Here is a 19504-nt window from a genome sequence, read left to right on the forward strand (position 1 = left end):
AACACAACTCGGCAGTCTGTTTCCTTGAGTCCAGCAGCAGCGACGTGTTCGGGTTGGTCTGGGAAAAGTCACACAGGGGCCTCCTCCTGAAAAACGGAGACATTTCATTTCTGAAATTTAAAACAGGCCAACAGCTCGGCCTCTCGGAGGCAGAACCTAAAATAACGCCCTGTGTCTTCTTTGGGATTTCAGCTCCTGGTGTAAATGGGGCGGATATGAGCCTGCGTTCCCTCTGGAGGAACAAACCGACTCCAGAACAGTATTATGTGACAGTCGGCGGGGACTGGAATTGAGGTTGTGAGCTCTGACCGTCGGGCGAAAAAAGTCCAGTCGCCGTTAATGTGCCTGCCAGTTTCTCACAGCAGAGGGGGCTAAAACTGAGTTCGCTGTAAATGGGTCACAAGTTCTTCCTTTGAGCTAACAGCCTACATTTCAACCGGAGGACGCTTCACAGAAGTAGATTAGTGGGTTGGCTGAGAGTTTCTGACAGCAGCTCTGCAGCATTTCTGCTTCCAGCGGATCAAATCGACACACCGACTCTTCACGCCGTGTTTTTAGATCGTACAGGTTTGATTATTTTCTCTCCTGACGAGGTTCTCTGCTTATTAATAACGTGCTAAAAGTTGCAAAGAAACAACTTTTCCTCCGCGATTTGATGCACATTTAACACATCTTGGACGTGTCGGGCCATGTCTGCTTTGAAATTTGAAAACACTGTTTAACAGTGAAATGTTTTTTGCATTTTCAGATCCTTTTCCTAAAGTACAACGGCCACACTGAAATGCTGTAATGTATCTAAGATTATTTTTGAACATTTAGGGTTCAGGAGAAGTCCCCCAAATGGGTCTCAAGGTAAATCTGAGGGGTCGCCGGATGATTGACAAAATGCTTCTTTTCTGCGACTTTTCTTTTCTTTCGTTGCTTTTTTATTGTGAGATATTATATAGCTTGACGAATATTTAGTTCTTGAAATAGTAGCAAAAATCGTAACTTGACATCCACCTTTTCTGGAGCTTTCAGGGTCTTTTTGTTTTCAGCGACAGTTGAGTAATCTGCATCAGCTGTTAAGATGGTAACTAAGCATTTCGCTACACAATGTATTGTGTGTGATTGTGTATATCGGCGGTTATCTGTCACGCCCCCTTCAGATGCCGGACCATAAATTAAGATTATTTTGTCTCATGGCGGCGGAAATAGTGAATATTCTGTTCCATAAGCAAAGGAGGTAAACAGTGTGACATTGCTATAGCGCTGCAGAACTTCTCAGGGAGGAGGTTGGTGTGAGTCGTTCAACTTTTCCCAAATAAGTCATTATACCTTTGGAGACATACTCGACCTTAAACCAACCTTAAGCATGAATATTTTACTTTGACAACAGCAGTTTGACCAGGAGTCAGTGGACGGACGGAGAAAGATCAAGGACGCCATAAGACCGTCGTCGAACAGCGTTACCATCTCACCACACAAGCACCTGTTATCTCCCTGACGACTGAGGAAGACAGTGAGATGCAGTTGAAAGATCAATTAAGATTTTTGGTCAAACTTCAGTTACCTAAACTTTAACCATAGAAGTGGAAGATCATAAAATGCTCACAGGAATAGGTTTTGTAATGTTTTGTTTGATATGCTGATTTAAAACGTAACGCAGGCGGTATGTTTCCCCAAAATGCAACACACGGACACTGAACAGATACATGTGAGTGTAACTCTCAGGAGAAAAGTTTGAACCCGCAGGAAACCAGTGCTCTGCCTGCAGTAAGCTGGATTCACTGGTGTCAGATACTGGGCTTCTTTGGTCTCTTTGGTTTCTTCTGGTGTAAAGCGGCAGAGACCAGGCACTTCTCTGACATCCCTTTCTGCATTTTAAACGTGATGAAAATGATTAATTCAGAGGTGAGAAAGAGGACGAAACCATTAAAATACAAGCAGAACTACACGATGCAACGCATCTGTTTTCACTGAGGTGGTCAGAAGGTAAACAGTGGGGTTTTTCCATTGTACAGGGAACCGTTGTATATCTGTACTGAAGTTCTGGTTTAGATTTTGTTTCATTTGTGGAAACCATCCTGCAGGGACTAGCTCACCCCTGCCAGCCCCCTTTAGAACTGGGTCATTACTAAATATATTACTGCTTCTATTCTCCCTGCAGCGATCTCAACGCGGTGCAATAAACACATCGGCCGGGCCGCCTGAGCGATGAGGGGGAACCGTCGCAGCCGTCTGGTTCCCATCCAGCATCCTCACATGAACCGCACGTGCCTGTCATGTGACGGTCTATTGATAGCACTGCAGAGAGGAAAAAATAATCTGGCGAGGAAACAGACACAAAGTCGACGTCCAAAAAACAGGCAGAGGCGGCCAGTTGGCAGGAAGCGCCTTGTTTCCCCACAGAAAACCAATCAACAAGCTTTCCCAGGCTCTCCCAGAAGTTCAGTTTAATTCATAGTGTGGGATTTTCCGCTTTAGTAGGCAGTGGATGAGACCAGGCAGACTACTACAACTACTACTTCAACAATCTCCTTTCTGATTAACTGTCTATAAAATGTCAGAAAAGTTTGAAAAATGCCCATCACAATTTCCCAGACTCCAAGATAAAGTCTTCAAATGTCTTGAAGATATTCATGTTAGAGAGAAAAGCAAATCCTTACATTGGAGAGAATCAAGTATTTGTTTCAGGAATAACTACTAGGGTGGCCGTAAGCCGGCCATGCCACCCTGAACACGCCCGATCTCGAAAGCTGAGATGGTGGAGGATGGTAGACGGCCTGGGAATACCAGGTGCTGTAAGCAAGAAGCGAGAAGGTTCTGGGTTCGAACCCCCCGGCCGGCTGGGGAGTCTGCATGTTCTCTGCGTGGGTTTCCTCCCTCGGGTTAAGGTGACTCTAAATTGCCCGTAGGTGGGAATGTGAATGGTTGTATGTCTCTAAGTGTCAGCCCTGTGATGAACTGGCGACCTGTCCAGCTACTGTTACTGCTGCTGTAAATGAAACTTTAGGTAACGCTCCGTAACAATACTTTGAGTTAACAAGTCTTCCGAACTAAACAACAAAATACATCTATCAAAAACATTGCTACGAAGCGCCGAAGTACAGAAAAACATATGTTTTTTTATGTTGTTCACACAAAGTAATATCATCTTTCAGTACATTACAATGAGCTTATCCTAATAATTTGTCAGTGTTTTTGAAAACCATCACAAATCAGTGTTACAAAAGTGACCCAAACGACTTTTCTGATCTGAGAATCAATGTAGAAATCATGTGATATGACCAAAAGCTACTAATAATACTAATAGCTACTAAATTGACCTTGTGGTGAAATTGTTTTCTCAACTACTGGATCCAGAAGGAAAAATAATGAAGGTTTTGAAATCATTTTTTGACACAAGGACCCCTTCAAGACAGGACTACGAGATCAGGTAGTAAGGCACCTTAAGGCCCTGATGATGATGTTTTAGTGCATATTTCCCAAAAATGTTAAATCAAATTAGTACAATCAGTTGACACATGACCAGCCTGTATTTTCTTGCCTTGGCTGAACAGGAGCCAGTGGAGAGCACCTCGCCCCTGCTGCCAGAGCTGTAAGCTGTGATTCACAGGCAGACATTGGATAAATACGTGATATTACCTTCAGCCTGAAACGGAAGATGGAAATGGAACAAGATCAATGTGCAACAAAGTGAGCGCTGCAGTGAACAGAGCTGTAATGAGAAATGCTGCTGAGGAAATTGATATGCAGCCTTATTCTGAAAATTAGAGCTCTCAATCACCACGCTGGAGAAATGACAACGTGGTTCTTTACGTCTCTGATTGTAATTGTTTTTGTTTTGCGTGCATTTGTAGTCATTTTGTGTCTCTTTGTAGTCACTTTGAGCTTCTTTGTAGTCGTTTTGCATCTCTTTGTAGTCACTTTGAGTTTCTTTTGCATCTCTTTGTAGTCGTTTTGCATCTCTTTGTAGTCACTTTGTGTCTCTTTGTAGTCGTTTTGCATCATTTTGCGTCTCTTTGTAGTTGTTTTGTGTCTCTTTGTAGTCGTTTTGTGTCTTTTTGTAGTTGTTTTGCATCTCTTTGTAGTCATTTTGAGTCTCTTTGTAGTTGTTTTGTGTCTCTTTGTAGTCGTTTTGTGTCTTTTTGTAGTTGTTTTGCATCTCTTTGTAGTCATCTCTTTGTAGTCATTTTGAGTCTCTTTGTAGTCGTTTTGCATCTTTTTGTAGTCATTTTGAGTCTCTTTGTAGTCGTTTTGCATCTTTTTGTAGTCATTTTGAGTCTCTTTGTAGTCATTTTGCGTCTCTTTGTGGTCATTTTGTGCCTCTTTGTAGTCGTTTTGCGTCATTTTGTGTCTCTTTGTAGTTGTTTAATCCATCCATAACGCTAACAAGCCAACCTATCACCTGCTGTCTCTGGTAGGGGTGACCAGCAGGAGTGGCCAATGAGATGCTTTAAACATGAGCTTAGTGCAGGAATTGAACCTGCAAGCTTGTGGTTCATTCATTCATTATACATCAATGGACCGGTATCGACATTTCCATTCATCAAACCAATCGTTTGGTTTGATCCATCCCCCACTGAAACCTTTGGTTTCATACCTGGGTCCTTTTCTAACAGGAACTGCTCTTTGTTTCAACTGCTAGACACTCGATTTTGAAAGTAAAAGATGGACTTTGGAACGAATTCCTGTTGTTGATGCTCTTTAACTGAACCCAGCCGACTGCCAGACATCAGACGTGTAAAAACTTTGCGGTGTGAAGTGACGACCAGCTGAGTTTAGTTACACAGAAACAGGAGGGCGGAGCGATGTGACTGACGACTCACCCTGGAGAAAAGAAAACCATTATTAATCAACTGTCATACAGACAGAGCTGGACACTGTAGGTCGGGACAGCAAACACACACACAACACTGACAGGCCTCCTACCCAGGGAGTGCGCTAATGAGTTTATTACATTCAGCCCTCAGACAATAAACGAAGCACTCAATCACAGGGGGAACATCTGTTGAGCACCTCCTTAATCGCACACCAGCCTCATCAGCACTTCAACACGAGGAGGAAGTAGAGTAGGCCTACTACTGGGGGAGAACAGGATGAGGGAGAGTGTTTGGAGAAGATGCAGTGGATGCACAAAGTAAAAATCCTGCATTCAAAATCCTATCGTAGTAAAAGCACAGAAGTATTATCAAAACAGCAAAATATACTTAAAGTATCAACAGTAAAATTACTCATTCTGCAGTAAAATGTCCGCTGCGACTGATATGTTAATATACATGACAGTATTACCTGATGCATCAATGTTAGACTAACTGTTTATACACAGTTAGCTAGTTTATACTACTTAATATACAGTTAGCTAGTTTTAACTACTTTATACACAGTTAGCTAGTTTTAACTGCTTTATACACAGTTAGCTAGTTTATACTACTTAATATACAGTTAGCTAGTTTATACTACTTAATATACAGTTAGCTAGTTTTAACTGCTTTATACACAGTTAGCTAGTTTTAACTGCTTTATATACAGTTAGCTAGTTTTAACTGCTTTATATACAGTTAGCTAGTTTTAACTGCTTTATACACAGTTAGCTAGTTTTAACTGCTTTATACACAGTTAGCTAGTTTTAACTGCTTTATATACAGTTAGCTAGTTTTAACTGCTTTATATACAGTTAGCTAGTTTTAACTGCTTTATACACAGTTAGCTAGTTTATACTACTTAATATACAGTTAGCTAGTTTTAACTGCTTTATATACAGTTAGCTAGTTTTAACTACTTTATACACAGTTAGCTAGTTTATACTACTTAATATACAGTTAGCTAGTTTTAATTGCTTTATACACAGTTAGCTAGTTTTAACTGCTTTATACACAGTTAGCTAGTTTATACTACTTAATATACAGTTAGCTAGTTTTAATTGCTTTATACACAGTTAGCTAGTTTTAACTGCTTTATATACAGTTAGCTAGTTTTAACTGCTTTATATACAGTCAGTTAGTTTAGTCCAGTGGTTCCCAACCTAGGGGTTGGGGCCCTCCAAAGGGTCAAAAGATAAATCTAGGGGGTCGTGAGATGATTGATGGGAGAGGAAAGAAGAAAAAACACAGTTCTGATACACAAATCTGTTTTCAGTTTTAGGACTTTTCACTAATCTTTGATTTTTTATTTATTTTTTAATCATTTGACCTCTTCAGGTCTTGAACAGTTATTTAAATGAAGCTATGTGATGTGTTTAAGTGGAACTGCTAACTACTCATAGATATTAGAAACGTGATAAGGGGACACTGACACTGCTTTTTTGTAAGGGGGCCAGAGCAAGTTTATCATGTTTTTTATGTAAAATCTTAAAGTAACAACAGCTGTCAAATAAATGCAGTTGAGTAAAAGGTTGAATATTTCCCTCTGAAAAGTAGTGGAGTAGAAAGTATAAAGCAGAAAAACAGTAGTACTTAGTCAAGAGAAGGATGAAGAGAAGCAGAAGAAGTATTTTTAATTTCAGGTTTTCCGTCTCACACTTTATTCACAAAGAGGAAGACGAACAGTAGGAGGAGAGGAAGAGGAGGAGGTGAAAAGGAGGCACCATCTGTAGCTACACCAGGACTGAAAGACATGGAGGAGGAGAAGAATGCAAGAGTTGCACAAAAATCCTCTACGGCTGCATGTTTTTCACAGTTTAAGAGAGGAGGAGTAGGACGAGGGGGAGTGTTAGAGAGGGAGGCAACATCTGTGGAACATTTTAATCACAGCAGCTTCATCGGCACTCGATGAGGCGAGGAAGAGGAGGAGGGAGGAGTAGTAATATTAGAGGATATCCTCTGCAGTCGCATAAAGTTGTACACATAAGTCATTAGCACTGTAACACATGACGAAGAGGAAGAGGCAACATCTGTGCAACACTTTCTTAATCCCTCAGCAAGCCTGTCAGGACGGTGACATGTGGAGGGACGAAGAGGAGGAAGAGGAGGAGGTGCAATAAAGACATCACGTGAGAATCGCTTGAAGGATGAGGGAAGAAGGAGCTCAAAGAAAGAAACAGAAAGGAGAGGAAGAGGAAGAAGGGAAATATTTAAAGTAAAGTGTGTTTGTAACCAGAGAGCTGTCAGGTGTCTCGCTCACCTGTGGCGGCCATGTTGGAGGTCCCCGACTCTGCGAACAGCTGTTCGTGTTTCTGTCCGTTAACGTCTGTTTCTGACCGAGAACAAGATAAACCTTCTAAAATCCTGCCATGATAATAATGTATTTAAACTATATACAGCACAATTTGTTCTTGCATTTATATACAATTTCAATGAATATTCACGTTTTTAGCCACGTTAGCAGCGTCGGTCCACACTGAAATATCTCAACAACTACCGGATGGATTGTCATGAAATTTGGTTCACACCTTCATGTTCCCCTCAGGACGAACTGGAAAAACTTTGGTGATCCTCTGACTTTTCCTCTGTTATTATTGTCCAAATACCTACAGCCTCAGTAGTAATGCGCGTTTATTGCTGATTAGCTAATGTTAGCATGTTGATGTTAGCATTTAGCTCAAAGCAAGAACAACCTCACAGAGCTGCTAGCATGACTCTTAGTGTTGTTGGACATTACTGAGGCTCAAAATGTTCCATGTTTGGTTCTTATATCACTGAAACACGGACACTCTCCTCCATTCATATACAGATATTTATTGTGTGCTGAAAACCTGTGGACGTGTGGGGAGAGAGTCCAAATAATTTCAGCTAGCATGGCTGTAGACCCTTAGTCTTGTTTTAAAACTAAAATCTTTCCTAATTCAAGGAAAGTTCTTGACGTTCTTTTTTCCAACGCTCGTCTGAACGCCTGTTTGTGCATCGTTTTTCTGTTTGCTCATTAATTTGTGTTGCTGTCCTGCTGGACTCCCTTCAAGTGATGTTACCCAAGCAGTGAAAAAATTAAAGCACATTTGTTAAAGATATAATGTATGGATTCAAATCCAACACGAAAATACAGCTGTTAAGACTAAAAATGGGCAAATGACGTAAATTCAGAGTAACTTCACACCAAACTGAAAAGCATTGTGCCACTTACCTCCTCTGGTTAAAGTCAGAGCCATAACCACACCCACTTGTGATGTCACAGCGCACCGATCACTGATCTCAGTACGCTTCTACATCACTGCGGCACAATGGCAATTTCTCTCGTTCTCAGTTTTTACACATACGCCTTATTTGGAAGGCGAAGGTGATATCTTTATCCTCGTGGCTTTGAGACATACGTGATATTTCCCTGTTCGCACACTTCATACCGTCACATGCCACTCTCCACGTCCTCATCACGTGTTATTAGGTTACAGCTAACTGAGTTGGTGGCTGTCTATAAGGCGAACATCCCTCGGGCCGTGGTAAACTGAGTTAGGGAGCGTCAGTGTGCAGTGTGAGTGCAGTGATAACTCAGGGAGCGTCTGCATTTATGCACACATTAGGGAAGCGATAAACAAATTAGGGATTGCTGTCCCATGGTGCATTTTTGTTTTTGCACGGTGTTAACTGACTTAGGGAGCGTCCACTTCTATAAAGCACATTAATGAGATGTTAAATGACCTTATGCCGATTACTCCAGATGTCAGACTGAGAAATTAGTTCAATTATTTATGTTTTTAAAGGAAAAAATATCCCCTTAAACCCTCCTGTACTGTTATTCGCCACCATCCAGTAATCAGAGGGATTTTATAATTATGCAGATTAAAATTATTTAGTACAATCTGATAAAAATCTGGGAAATTCCTTTATTTTTCTACATTTACCAGAAGTGGGAAATGTAGGACAGTGCAGTCGGGTAAACGTGTTGCGTCCAGCTGTGCGTTTTATGTAGCAATGCCCACTTATGTTAGAATTTATTCATTTTAATCATCTGTTACAGGAAATAAGCTTAGCCTTATCTTTAAAAGAAGCTAAATACCTGGAATAAAATGTCGAATGACTTATTTATACTTAGAAGTCTGTATATTTATTTTATTTTCCTTCTTCTATAAATGTATTTACATACAAGTTTGTGTAGATTAAATTTAGATGTAAGGACATAAGTTAAATCAAAGATCGTGAGCAAAGCTTAGAGCGCTGTGGGTTCAGAACCATCAGAAAGTGCGTTTCCATCCACACCGTTTTTAGCGGAAACGCCGGAAATTCGGAAAATATTGCAATATAAGTTGGTGTTCCGATAAAAACAAAATGTGTCAAACAATCAAGTGATGAGGAGGCTGTAACCTTCCTCACATTAACTCATGAAACTAACAGAAACGTCATGTTCTCCACGTGGTTTTCCATCGTCTGAGCTTTTAATGACGTCCGCGACTGTAGAATCGGTTATCTCCATGCCTGATATTTAATTATATATAAATTAGCATATATTTTACGGTAGCTTCTTCTTCTGAACGCCACTGAATCCGCCTCTGTGACAGCACTTTATTAGGAAGACGGGATGAAGCTGCTCTTTGCCTCTGCAGGACAGACACAGGATCATGCAGATGGGTTGAAATGCTGAAGCTTTCTAAAAAACAAAACTCTGCAGTTTGTAAAAACGCTCCCGTGACATTTCGAAGAGGAGCCTGTGATTTTACTCAAACATGACTTTTCCCCGGTGCCTCGCTTCATCCAGACAACTGCATTAGATCACTTCCCGTTCGCATCAGCGGCCAACATTTACCACATTATCAGCAGCGAGCTTGTAGCATTTACAGCTGACATTTAGGCATTTAGCGAACAAGCTCACTCGCAGGCAACAGGATAAACTTCAGCTGAGGATTATAAGCAGCTAATTGGGAGGTTAAAGGTCACAGAGGGATACTGACCGGAGCAGAGGTTCACCAATGGCTCCCGTGACCCGACAGTGATTGTAGTCCACTTTGGTTGTTGGTGAATCGAAGGAAAGGCAGCTGACAAACACTCAGACTCCGAGAACCTGGAGAGACAATCAAATAAATAAAGCAGAAGTCAGAGTGTCCCTGATGTTTGAGGGCAGCCTGACCTCAGACACAAAAAACAAACCCTCTCCATTCTCTCAGGTAAAAGCGCAACCTGCGGCGCTTCGCCTGAGCAGAGGTAACCTTGTTTCCATGACAACAGAGTGCTGCTTTCAGCTCACCTTTTTCGTGTCTCGAATCTGATCCTACAGCAGTCTGCACTGACCCGAGGGGCCGGAGAGAGGCTCGCTGTCGGCTGGGAGTCCGGCGGTGAAGAACGGGCCGCTGATGTGGGGCGAGTGCGACTTAGCAGGGCGTCCGCACACGAAGCTTAGACATACGCAAATTCATTTATTCATTTACCATTTTCAGTTTTTTTTATTTACAGGCTTTTGGCATTACCATGAAGTCAGAGGCTGAGAATATGTGAATGCTGTTTCCTAATATACTTACACAGATCTAGCAAACTACACATTATTAATTAATGGAAGTCTAATGAAAGAAATAGAAATGCTTTGTAAACTGCGGTATTATTAACGCACTAATAGCACTTACAAACCACATTTAGTTTTGATCAACAGACCTTAGACTACTAGACCTTTACTGTCTGATCTTTTTTAATCGTCAATCTGAGAATCTTTTCAGAAGAATATTCACTGTAAATAAAAAATATAGATTTTTATTTTTAAAATGCGCAGAACGCTAACAGTCTACAGCCATGCTAACAGCTCTGTGAGGCTGTACATTGAGCACAGCAGTGGTTTGAGCTGACACTAGCGTCAGCCTGCTCACAATGACAACGCTAACATGCTGACGTTTACCATGTTCACCATCTAATGGCGTCTTAGCATGCTAACATTTGCTAATTGGCAGTAAACACGGAGCGCAGCTGAGGCTGATGGGAGCGTCAGCAGCTCTGCAGGTGTTTGGTCAGAAACCAAAGTGTCGGACACGTTCAAGCTCTGACCTGACGGTGGCGCTAGACAGAAAGTCAGAGGATCAGCAAAGTTATTAGGACACATCATCTGGGGACCAGGACTGTCTGAACAAAATTTTGTACAAATCCATCAGGTAGATATTTCAGTCTGGACCGACCATCTGACAGACAGACGTCACCTTCCCGAGAGCCACGCCGCTAGTGTGGCTAACAAACCAAACATTAATATTCAATATATATATATATGTTTTTTATTCTTATGAGATAAATATTTGTAGAGATTTTGGCATCATGCTTTGGGTGATGTAACAGGAGGTATAATATTGCCACGGAGACAGCGAGCTAGCTTAGTCCCATATTTGTTTTTTCCTATATTTCTTTATATTTTAGTGAATCTGCAACATGAAAAGTTCCTGTTTGCACTGCAACCATAGAAACAGACAACAATCCCGTGGTTGCTCTTGATGATGATGATGATGATGATGATTACTCTGATGTCTAAGCAGACTTATGGATGTTCGAAGATGCCACCATCACCGAACACACAAATTCCAGCAGCATGTTTGCGCTGAATGGTTGTTTTCAGTCTCAGAGAAGGAAGCCGTCATTTGAAATGTGACATAATCGTTACAGTTAAGTTTTCACTTTGACCGGCGATTTAACACCAAGCATTTCACACCTGCACTGCCCACCTGTGCAGAAAATATCAGCTGTTACTGAGCGCTTTGTTGCTTCCAATCTCTGCTCCTCACCTGAAAAGAAAAGAGTTCTTCGAATCAGTGATGAGCTGCAGCGGAGAGGAAGAAGAGAAGGAAGAGGACGGAAAGAGAAGGTAGATGGGGAACGGAGGGGGATTAGAAATGACCTTTGGCTTGCGATTGAAGAAGAGGAGGAGAAGGAAGGGGAAGGAGTGAGGATGAGGATGTAGACGGGGGCGATGAAGACGAGGAAGAGGATCAGAAAGTGTCTCTCTCTCTCTGTGAGCTTCACTGCCTCTGCATGAGCAAAGATCTGACAAACACTAAGTCTGAGATTTCGTTTCAAAGTGAAGAACCTGCAGCTGAGATGAGATGAACTCCGACCCTGCTGCCGCCTCATTCGCCTTCCTCTCGCAGTGAAGCAGCGAGCACTGGCCTCTGTTAGGGCTGGCTGACATACGCGACGTATTACCGTCCTCGCAATTTCTGCCATTTTGACGATGTTGATATTTTTAGGATTCGTAAAAATGTAAAAATGATTTTGCTCTGGTATGAATGTATGTAGAGTAATCTGTGTGTTTGCTGGCTTATATTTAACATTACTGTCTCCTCTAGTCAGACACTAGTCCTCCAACGGCACTGATGACACACGCACACGTGTCTCTCGTAAAGAAGTGTGTTATTAGGTTTGTCCGTGATGTTTCCCGCAGAGAGATCATCAGCTGGCAGACCCACCCAGATTCACCACTGCAAGCATCTAATTCACCTAATCAACCGCTTCCAACCACCGGTACCCCATCAACCGCCGCGCTACCACCACCACCACCACCAAACATCCAAAGTCAGCGCGCAGCTTCATTTTAAAAACCACAAACCAAGCCAGAGCTCTTGGTGCCATCATGGACTCAGACCCTCGACATGAAGACGATCACAAAGTCGGCCTGCCGCCACCTGAAGCATATATCCAGGAGGAAAGGACTTATGTCTCAGCGGGAACGGGAGAAACTGCATTTATCTCCAGTCGACTACTGTAACGGGGTCTTTACAGGTCTCTAAAGAGTCGCTCAGACAGCTGCAGCTGATTCAGAACTAATGAGACCAAGAAAGTGGATCACATCAGTCCAGTTCTGAGGTCTTTACACCGGCTTCCTGTCTGTCAAAGAACTGATTTCAAAACGCTGCAGCTGGTTTATAAAGCACTGAGTGGTTTAGGACCTATCGGGTGGTCTGGGATCAGGTCTGCTTTCTGTCCCCAGAGCCAGAACTAAACCTGGAGAAGCAGCGTTCAGTTTTTAAGCTCCACATATCTGGAACAAACTGGTCTGCTGAGACTCTCAGCTCTTTCACATCAAGGCTGAAGACTTTTCTGTGTGCCGCTGCCTTTTATTAAACCGAATAATTATTAACTTCTTACACTGCGCTGTAACTTTTACTCTCCTGTTTGATCTTGTTTTTATTTTCCATTGAACTCTTTTTAAATGTCTTTATGTATATTTCCCTATGTGGCTTTAATGTTTTATGTAAAGCACTTTGAATTGCCTCGTTGTTGAAGTGCGCTGTACAAACACACTTGCCTTGTTTAGCAACCACCTGAAAAACCCTAGCGACCGCCTTTAATCGAACAACATGGTGCTTTGTTTGCAAGATAACAACAAAACCATATCGACTGTCATGGAATCTGTCTGAGAAATGTGAGTAAAATGTTTTATATTTTGCAGCGTGCATTTTTAAAAACTGAAATCCTTCCCAGTGCAGCCAGAGAAGCAGCTCTGGCTGCATTTAAATGACAGATGTGTTTGCGTGGGCAGCTGGAAATTTACATTTTACAACAACAGATTTGGTTTGCGTGCACTTGTGTGTGTGTGTGTGTGTGTGTAAGTTGGAGAGTTCTTTGTGGTTTTGAATTAATGTATTCTGTTAGGATCATTACAAGTTGAAAAGTAATTTTCATTAAAATGGCTATGAGAACAGTTTGAACATCAGTAAATATTTATGTTAATTTAGAAACAAGAAATAAAAACTGTCACTGAGCAGACTGTCAGCTTCTCCTCTGCAGTTTTCATTGTGTTCTTCCAGAACAAACAGATCTCAAGACTTCGGTTTCTGCTGAGAGAAGATGATGGGATAATATTTACCTTCAGGTCACGTCGGAAATATTAGAATAATAAGTAGACGGGCCCAAGACAGAGTCAACGAACTGGTGAATATAATCTCAGTTATGAGTCTGTTTCATGTTTATTCACTGACACGACGTTAGGTTATAAAAGCACTCTAGCTAAGGTTTGGGAAAGGCCGGGGTTTTCGTTAAATATTGAAAAAGTCAGCGTGTCCTTTCTTCAAGTCAGTGTTGACTTCCTTAATGTTTAACGGAGACCGCCATCTTTCCCTAACCTTAACGAAGTGCTTCAAGTTGCCTGAACAGAATCGTAAAAACATGACTCCTGCTTTAGTTGCCACGAGTGGATTTTGTAGGAAAACAAATGAAATACGTTGTGGGTGAAAGTTTTGCTTTTACGTGTAACAGAGTATTTAAACTGAGTACTTCTTCCACCACTGGGGGATAATTGTAGCAGTAATAGTTAGGGTTGCCCAGATCGATCGGACGATTGTTATCGGCTGATATTCAGTAAAAAAACATGCGATTAGTAGATCGGACGCACATTGTATCTGATTACTAGCGGATCTTGACCTCTCCAATATGGCGACCGCGCAGACGCATAGCGGCGACATACAGCAGGCTCCCTTCCAGTCGATGGCGGCGAAGATAGCAGAAACGGGGATGTATTAATCTCATATAGTGCCTAACTGTAGTGGATCATAACATCTCGGGTATGGAATTAATCTGCGGACGCTCCGGTTCAGGTTGACACCAAACGTCAGTTTCTGAGCCACGACTAAAGCCAAAATGTGGCCTGCAGCAAACGAGGTGAGCCTCGATGTTAGCCTAGCAGTGGTTGGTCGCTTGCGGCCGGTTAGGAGGAGGGAGGAGTCAGCAGTCGCTATAAAGTTTGACACTGCACAGAGAATTACTGCCAATGGAGAGAGCAACACAAGCTATAGCAGTGAGCACTAAGATGATTTTCTGTGCTGCAATTGTTCTACTAACTTTGACCTTTGACCCCAGATGTGCTGACCTCCACGAAGCGTGTGGATCCTGTCATTGACAGGAAGCCGACGTTATGCTAGCAATCATTTACTGTTCACAGTTACGTAACTCTACTCTCTGATCCTACTGGGACTCGAGTAAAAAATCTCAAGCCTGTTAGAAAAATCTATATTGCGAGTGAGTTTGGTCTGACAAGTCGCAGCAGCAGCAGTGGTAATGGCTTTAATGGAGCAGCCATCGTGAAACCAGTAGATGCAGAACTATTAGTAGCAGTTGTGGCTGAATAACTAATAGTGCTTGTAGTCCATTAGTAGCAGTAGTAGTAGCAGAAGTGCTAAAGGGGTCATCCAATGATTTAGTCCTGCACTGGGGACTCACAAAAGTCTGTCCAAAAAAGAAACAACAGTCAAAATCAGTGCAGCGAGTTCCTAGTATGGGTCAAACTCCCAAAACACTGGATCCTACATTTCCCATAATGCCACTTGACAGCATCTTTCATGACACCCTCAGTGCCGGATAAATGTCCGTGTCTTTCAAACTCCATGCCCGAAGTTCATCACACGGGCGCGCCGTTATGAATTTGAAGTCACAAAGCCCAAGCTGAGATAACCCCGATGACATCACTATGACATCATCAGGGTTATTTTTCCGAAGACTTTAGAGAGCTCCCTCCCGAGCGACGCACGACATTATAACACAGTTTTTAAGCCTAAGTAGTACTTCGTGTAACGAGTAAACAGAAGTGTAAAATCAGAGGAGTGCTCCTGTAATACTAATTAGATGTTAATGTAGCGATATTAGAGGTAATAAAACACATGTTTTTAGTAGTAATACTAGTAATACTGTCAGTACTGCAGTAGTACTGCATGTCTGTAACGGATTCAGAGCAGGAGAGGAAGAAACACGGAGAAGTCGGACTAATTAGCAAAGCTCTGAAGTCTCAGTGTGAAGATCTGACATGAGAACAGACTCATCCTCTGCTCACACACACACACACACACACACACACACACACACGCACACACACACACACACACACACACACACACACGCACGCACGCACACACACACACACACACACACACACACACACGCACACACACACACACACGCACACACACACTATAACTCCCTCTTTGTGTCTCTTTCTACTTAACGGAGGATGAAATGGATGCAGGGAGGACTCCTCATCCTCAGTGTCGTTTCCACGGCGATAGATCAGGGATTCCAGAGGTGTTTGGCTTCTCCTCCATGGACAAAACATCTTCATCACAACCTGACAATGTGTGTGTGTGTGTGTGTGTGTGTGTGTGTGTGAGGCGAGCTGCTGAACAAGTCGTACTAACTGACTTCTAAAAATACCTGCCCTCCACACACACACACACACACACACACACACACACACACACACGGCTGATTTAGCTTCTGAGACATCGGCTTGGCATTTCCAATATGCTGCCTAACTCAAACCCATTATTTCGAGAGTCTGTGTGTGTGTGTGTGTGTGTGTGTGTGTGTGTGTGTGTGTGTGTTTCCATCACAGTGGAGTCCTGTAACATGAACAGGTATGCAAGAAGAAGTGGGTTGAGAGAGTCTTTGGCAGTAGACTTATTCCTTCATTACACCGAACGACTCGCGTGTTTTACTTTGACACAACATGAATTCTTTAAGCATTAATTGTTCGTATTGTTATATATGTTTATATGTTCATACTGCACCTGAGTCTGTCCATTAACTGTAGGACTGGCGGCTCGATATCTCCTGTCAGCGTGTCGAAGTGTCTGAACTGAAGCCCAAATTGCTCCTGATGTGTGTGTGTAAAGGAAACAAGACTAAGAGTCTGCTTTGAGCTAAATGCTAACATCAGCATGCTAACATGCAAGTTTCCATCCAAATTTAGTGCAAATTAGTTCTGCAGGTGCAGAAACCAAAGTGTTGGACGCGTTAACATGTCGACCTGATGGTGGCGCTGGATGGAAAGTCAGAGGATCAGCAGAGTTATTGCAGTTCATCCTGAGGGGAGCGTGAACGACGAAGCACGTCTCATCACAGTCCAGCTGCTGCTGAGACGCTTCACTGAGACGCTGGTGGCGCTGGAGAAAAAGTGAATCACCAAAGTCATTAGGGTGCGTCATCTGCGAACCACGAATGTCGATCCGTCCCATAGAAGTTGAGATATTTTAGTCTGGGCATCAGTGGCGCTCCTGTGTCCCCGAGGCTACATCGCAGAGAACGAAATGGTCTTCAGTGCGGTTATACTGCACTCGAGTCGATGACAACAAAGCTTGATGCCAGAAGTGCAGCAACACCGAACTAGTAAGGGACGGCACGAGCACTTTATCGAACACCTGCTGAACAAGCAGAACGTAAACTTGTAGAAAGGTCCTGGTCCCATCTTCATCCACATCCAGTATGTTTTACCCAGTCGTGTGGAGCTTGTAAGGCCAACAGCGAACTGTTGTCTCTTAAAATCTGCCGAATTCTTGGGGACTTTGAGGCTGAGACCAACCAGCTCCTGGGCGGTGAATCCTTTCATCTTAAGCAATATTAATAAAGAGTAGAAGTCGTATAATAGTAGTAGATAAAACGCCAACAATACCCATCCCTACAGCGCACACATGGCTCTAATGCAAGTGTGATTTAACGGCAGTTAAAAACAGAAGAGAAGCCATTTAAATCTTCTTTGTTCTCTACTTTTGAAACATATCACAGCAGCCATAAATGAGGGTCAATGCAGAGCTTTGACATACAACTTTTACTACATTTATTCAGTGTATTTCCTAATTAAAAGTACCTCGTTAGGTCCTGACAGCCAGACGTGCTAACATGAAGATGATGCGATGTTATAAAAAGTGATACCAGAGCAGCAAATACAGATTCAGAGGGAAAACGGGGCTCGTTAACAAGCTGCTCACAGCGTGAACGCACTCAGTCAACACTTGGGATCCAATTTGCCGCCTGTTTTACTTCTACATGGCTGGTACTGTTTTAGCAACAGACATACAATGTAATAACATTCTGCCTTTTTGTGTTGGGAGTAACGCCTGACTGCAATTCCACTACTTTTGGCGGCAACTAGACATGCGACTAATTACTTTTTCAAATTAAATAACGCAGTTACTGAAACTTAAATGGGCTCGTTACTTTAGTCTTACCTGAACACAGTGGACACCTGCAGAGGACAGCAGGCAAATCGCTCAGTTAACAAACCAGCTTCATGTGAGTCTTCTTCTTCCAGATCCTACTGTCAAAGTGTAGCTTACACTGCCCTCTGTTGGTCAGGAGTATTAATAACTCCTATCAGTGATAACGGGTACAATGTTAGATATAATTTGACAGTTGTCACTAAAATAATATAGCTATGTCTGCATTAATACGAGAAATGAAGCAGACAAAGTAACGTAAAATTTACTTTCCCTAGTAACTAATTACTTATATGCAGTAACTGGTAAAGTAACTAGTAACTGTAACTAATGACTAAATTCCAGTAACTTGCACAACGCTGCTTTCTATGCAGCAGTTTTCATTGTTACGGGTCGAGTCCACGAGGACTCACGAGGGATTCACCGAAAACAACGCATGCACGTGTTTGGATGTGATGCAGAAGACAGAAACTGGTGCATGCCCGAATTTAATGTCACGTGAAAGCCAGCCTCCGATCATGAGTTCAGTGTTACTGTGTCGGATGACACTGTTGATTGAGATTCTTTCGACGTCTTTATCAAAACAACGTTAACGAATCCTCTTAGCCCGCAGTTTGTTTGGCTGCGTCGGGCAGCTGCTGAAGGCGTGTTCGCTGCCCTCGGTGGTCAATAAACATGTACTTTCACACTAAACTGGGACCTGCAGTTGCTTCTGGTATTCACAGGAGTTGCCAAATTAACCAGGACTGAAATCTTAAGGATTATAACCTCAAGTCGCTCACATGATTATCGACGCACCTGCAGTTCTACTGACTCAAACATCTTTTATTGCACAGTAGATTTCTCGCTCCAGGTTGGGAGTAAGTTGCTGCCCGAAGTAAAGGAGGTTCTGGTCTCTTGGGGTGTTTTTTTGCGAGGCGATGTAAGATAGACGGGAAGGTTCGACAGGACGATTGGGGCGGCATCTGCACTAATGCGAGGCGTTGTGTCTGAAGGTGAAGCCCTTGATTTACTAACTGATCTCCGCTCCAGCCCTCACCGCTGGTCCAAAGCTTTAGTTTAAGAAGGAGATGTCGGATACGAGCAGCCATGATGAGTGTCCTTCACAAGGTGTCTGGGCTCATAAATGTACAGCATGAGGAGCTCAGACACCCAGAAGGCGTGGCGAAGTAGAAGCACTGCTCTTTCATGTTTTTAAAGGATTCAGCATCTGATCAAGATGAGTCCCGGATGCCTCCTGTTAGAGCTTTCCTGGGCATGACCAAGAACATGCTGGAGGGATTACTTATCCCATTTGGCCTGTGAACGCCTCTGGATCCCCCAGGAGAGGCCGGAGGACGTGACTGAGGAGAAGGAATATGCGCTACCTTGCTAAACCTGCTGCAACCAAGACCTGGACCTGGATAAGTGGCCAAAAGTGAACAACTGATAAAAGCATAAAAGTACTTTTTGAAGAGGCTGTAAGTGTATTTCTGAGAGATTTTATGAGAAAGTTCATTACTGTAGTAATTAAGAGCTTTTATTGCGCTTCATATTTGCAGTATCATGTGTTTTATTTATTTCATTTCCATTTCCTTGTTTTATTGTTTTAAAGTCTGACAGCAAACCGCATTTCTCCTACGGGACAAAAATGGTGGAATTAATGAACATCTTTTCTTCTAGTCGGTGTTTTATTAGATTCTCGTTATGCTACGGGACAAAAATGGTATC

The 19504-nt window shown here is 42.6% G+C and overlaps 2 protein-coding genes across 7 annotated transcripts in view; both read right to left on the bottom strand.

The window, feature by feature from the left end:
* LOC122866462 (protein NLRC3-like) overlaps positions 1-19504 on the bottom strand; it is an 876731-nt gene that overhangs the window by 201123 nt on the left and 656104 nt on the right. The window lies entirely within an intron of this gene.
* On the bottom strand, positions 4285-13655 carry LOC122866499. 2 transcript variants are annotated; one of them, XM_044176256.1, is made up of 5 exons: positions 11540-13655; positions 10093-10240; positions 9800-9909; positions 7105-7176; positions 4285-4812 (listed from the first exon to the last, which is right to left on the bottom strand). In XM_044176256.1, the coding sequence occupies exons 1-5, from the start codon at positions 12036-12038 to the stop codon at positions 4808-4810; spliced, it is 834 nt and encodes a 277-aa protein (XP_044032191.1). In that variant the 5' UTR covers positions 12039-13655; the 3' UTR covers positions 4285-4807. The 2 variants fall into 2 exon arrangements, with proteins under 2 accessions (XP_044032191.1, XP_044032192.1); XM_044176257.1 differs by lacking the exon at positions 7105-7176.

The sequence above is a fragment of the Siniperca chuatsi genome, linkage group LG19, assembly GCF_020085105.1.
Source record: "Siniperca chuatsi isolate FFG_IHB_CAS linkage group LG19, ASM2008510v1, whole genome shotgun sequence".
NCBI classification, from domain to species: Eukaryota; Metazoa; Chordata; class Actinopteri; order Centrarchiformes; family Sinipercidae; genus Siniperca; species Siniperca chuatsi.

Excerpts from the sequence above, each read along its gene's own strand:
- LOC122866499 (XM_044176256.1), bottom strand. The coding sequence starts at position 12,038 with ATGGCAGAAATTGCGAGGACGGTAATACGTCGCGTATGTCAGCCAGCC. Across the intron at positions 10,241-11,539 it reads AGCTGATATTTTCTGCACAG|CTTCGTGTGCGGACGCCCTG; the intron begins GTGGGCAGTGCA and ends CGTATGTCTAAG. Across the intron at positions 9,910-10,092 it reads AGATTCGAGACACGAAAAAG|GTTCTCGGAGTCTGAGTGTT; the intron begins GTGAGCTGAAAG and ends TTGTCTCTCCAG.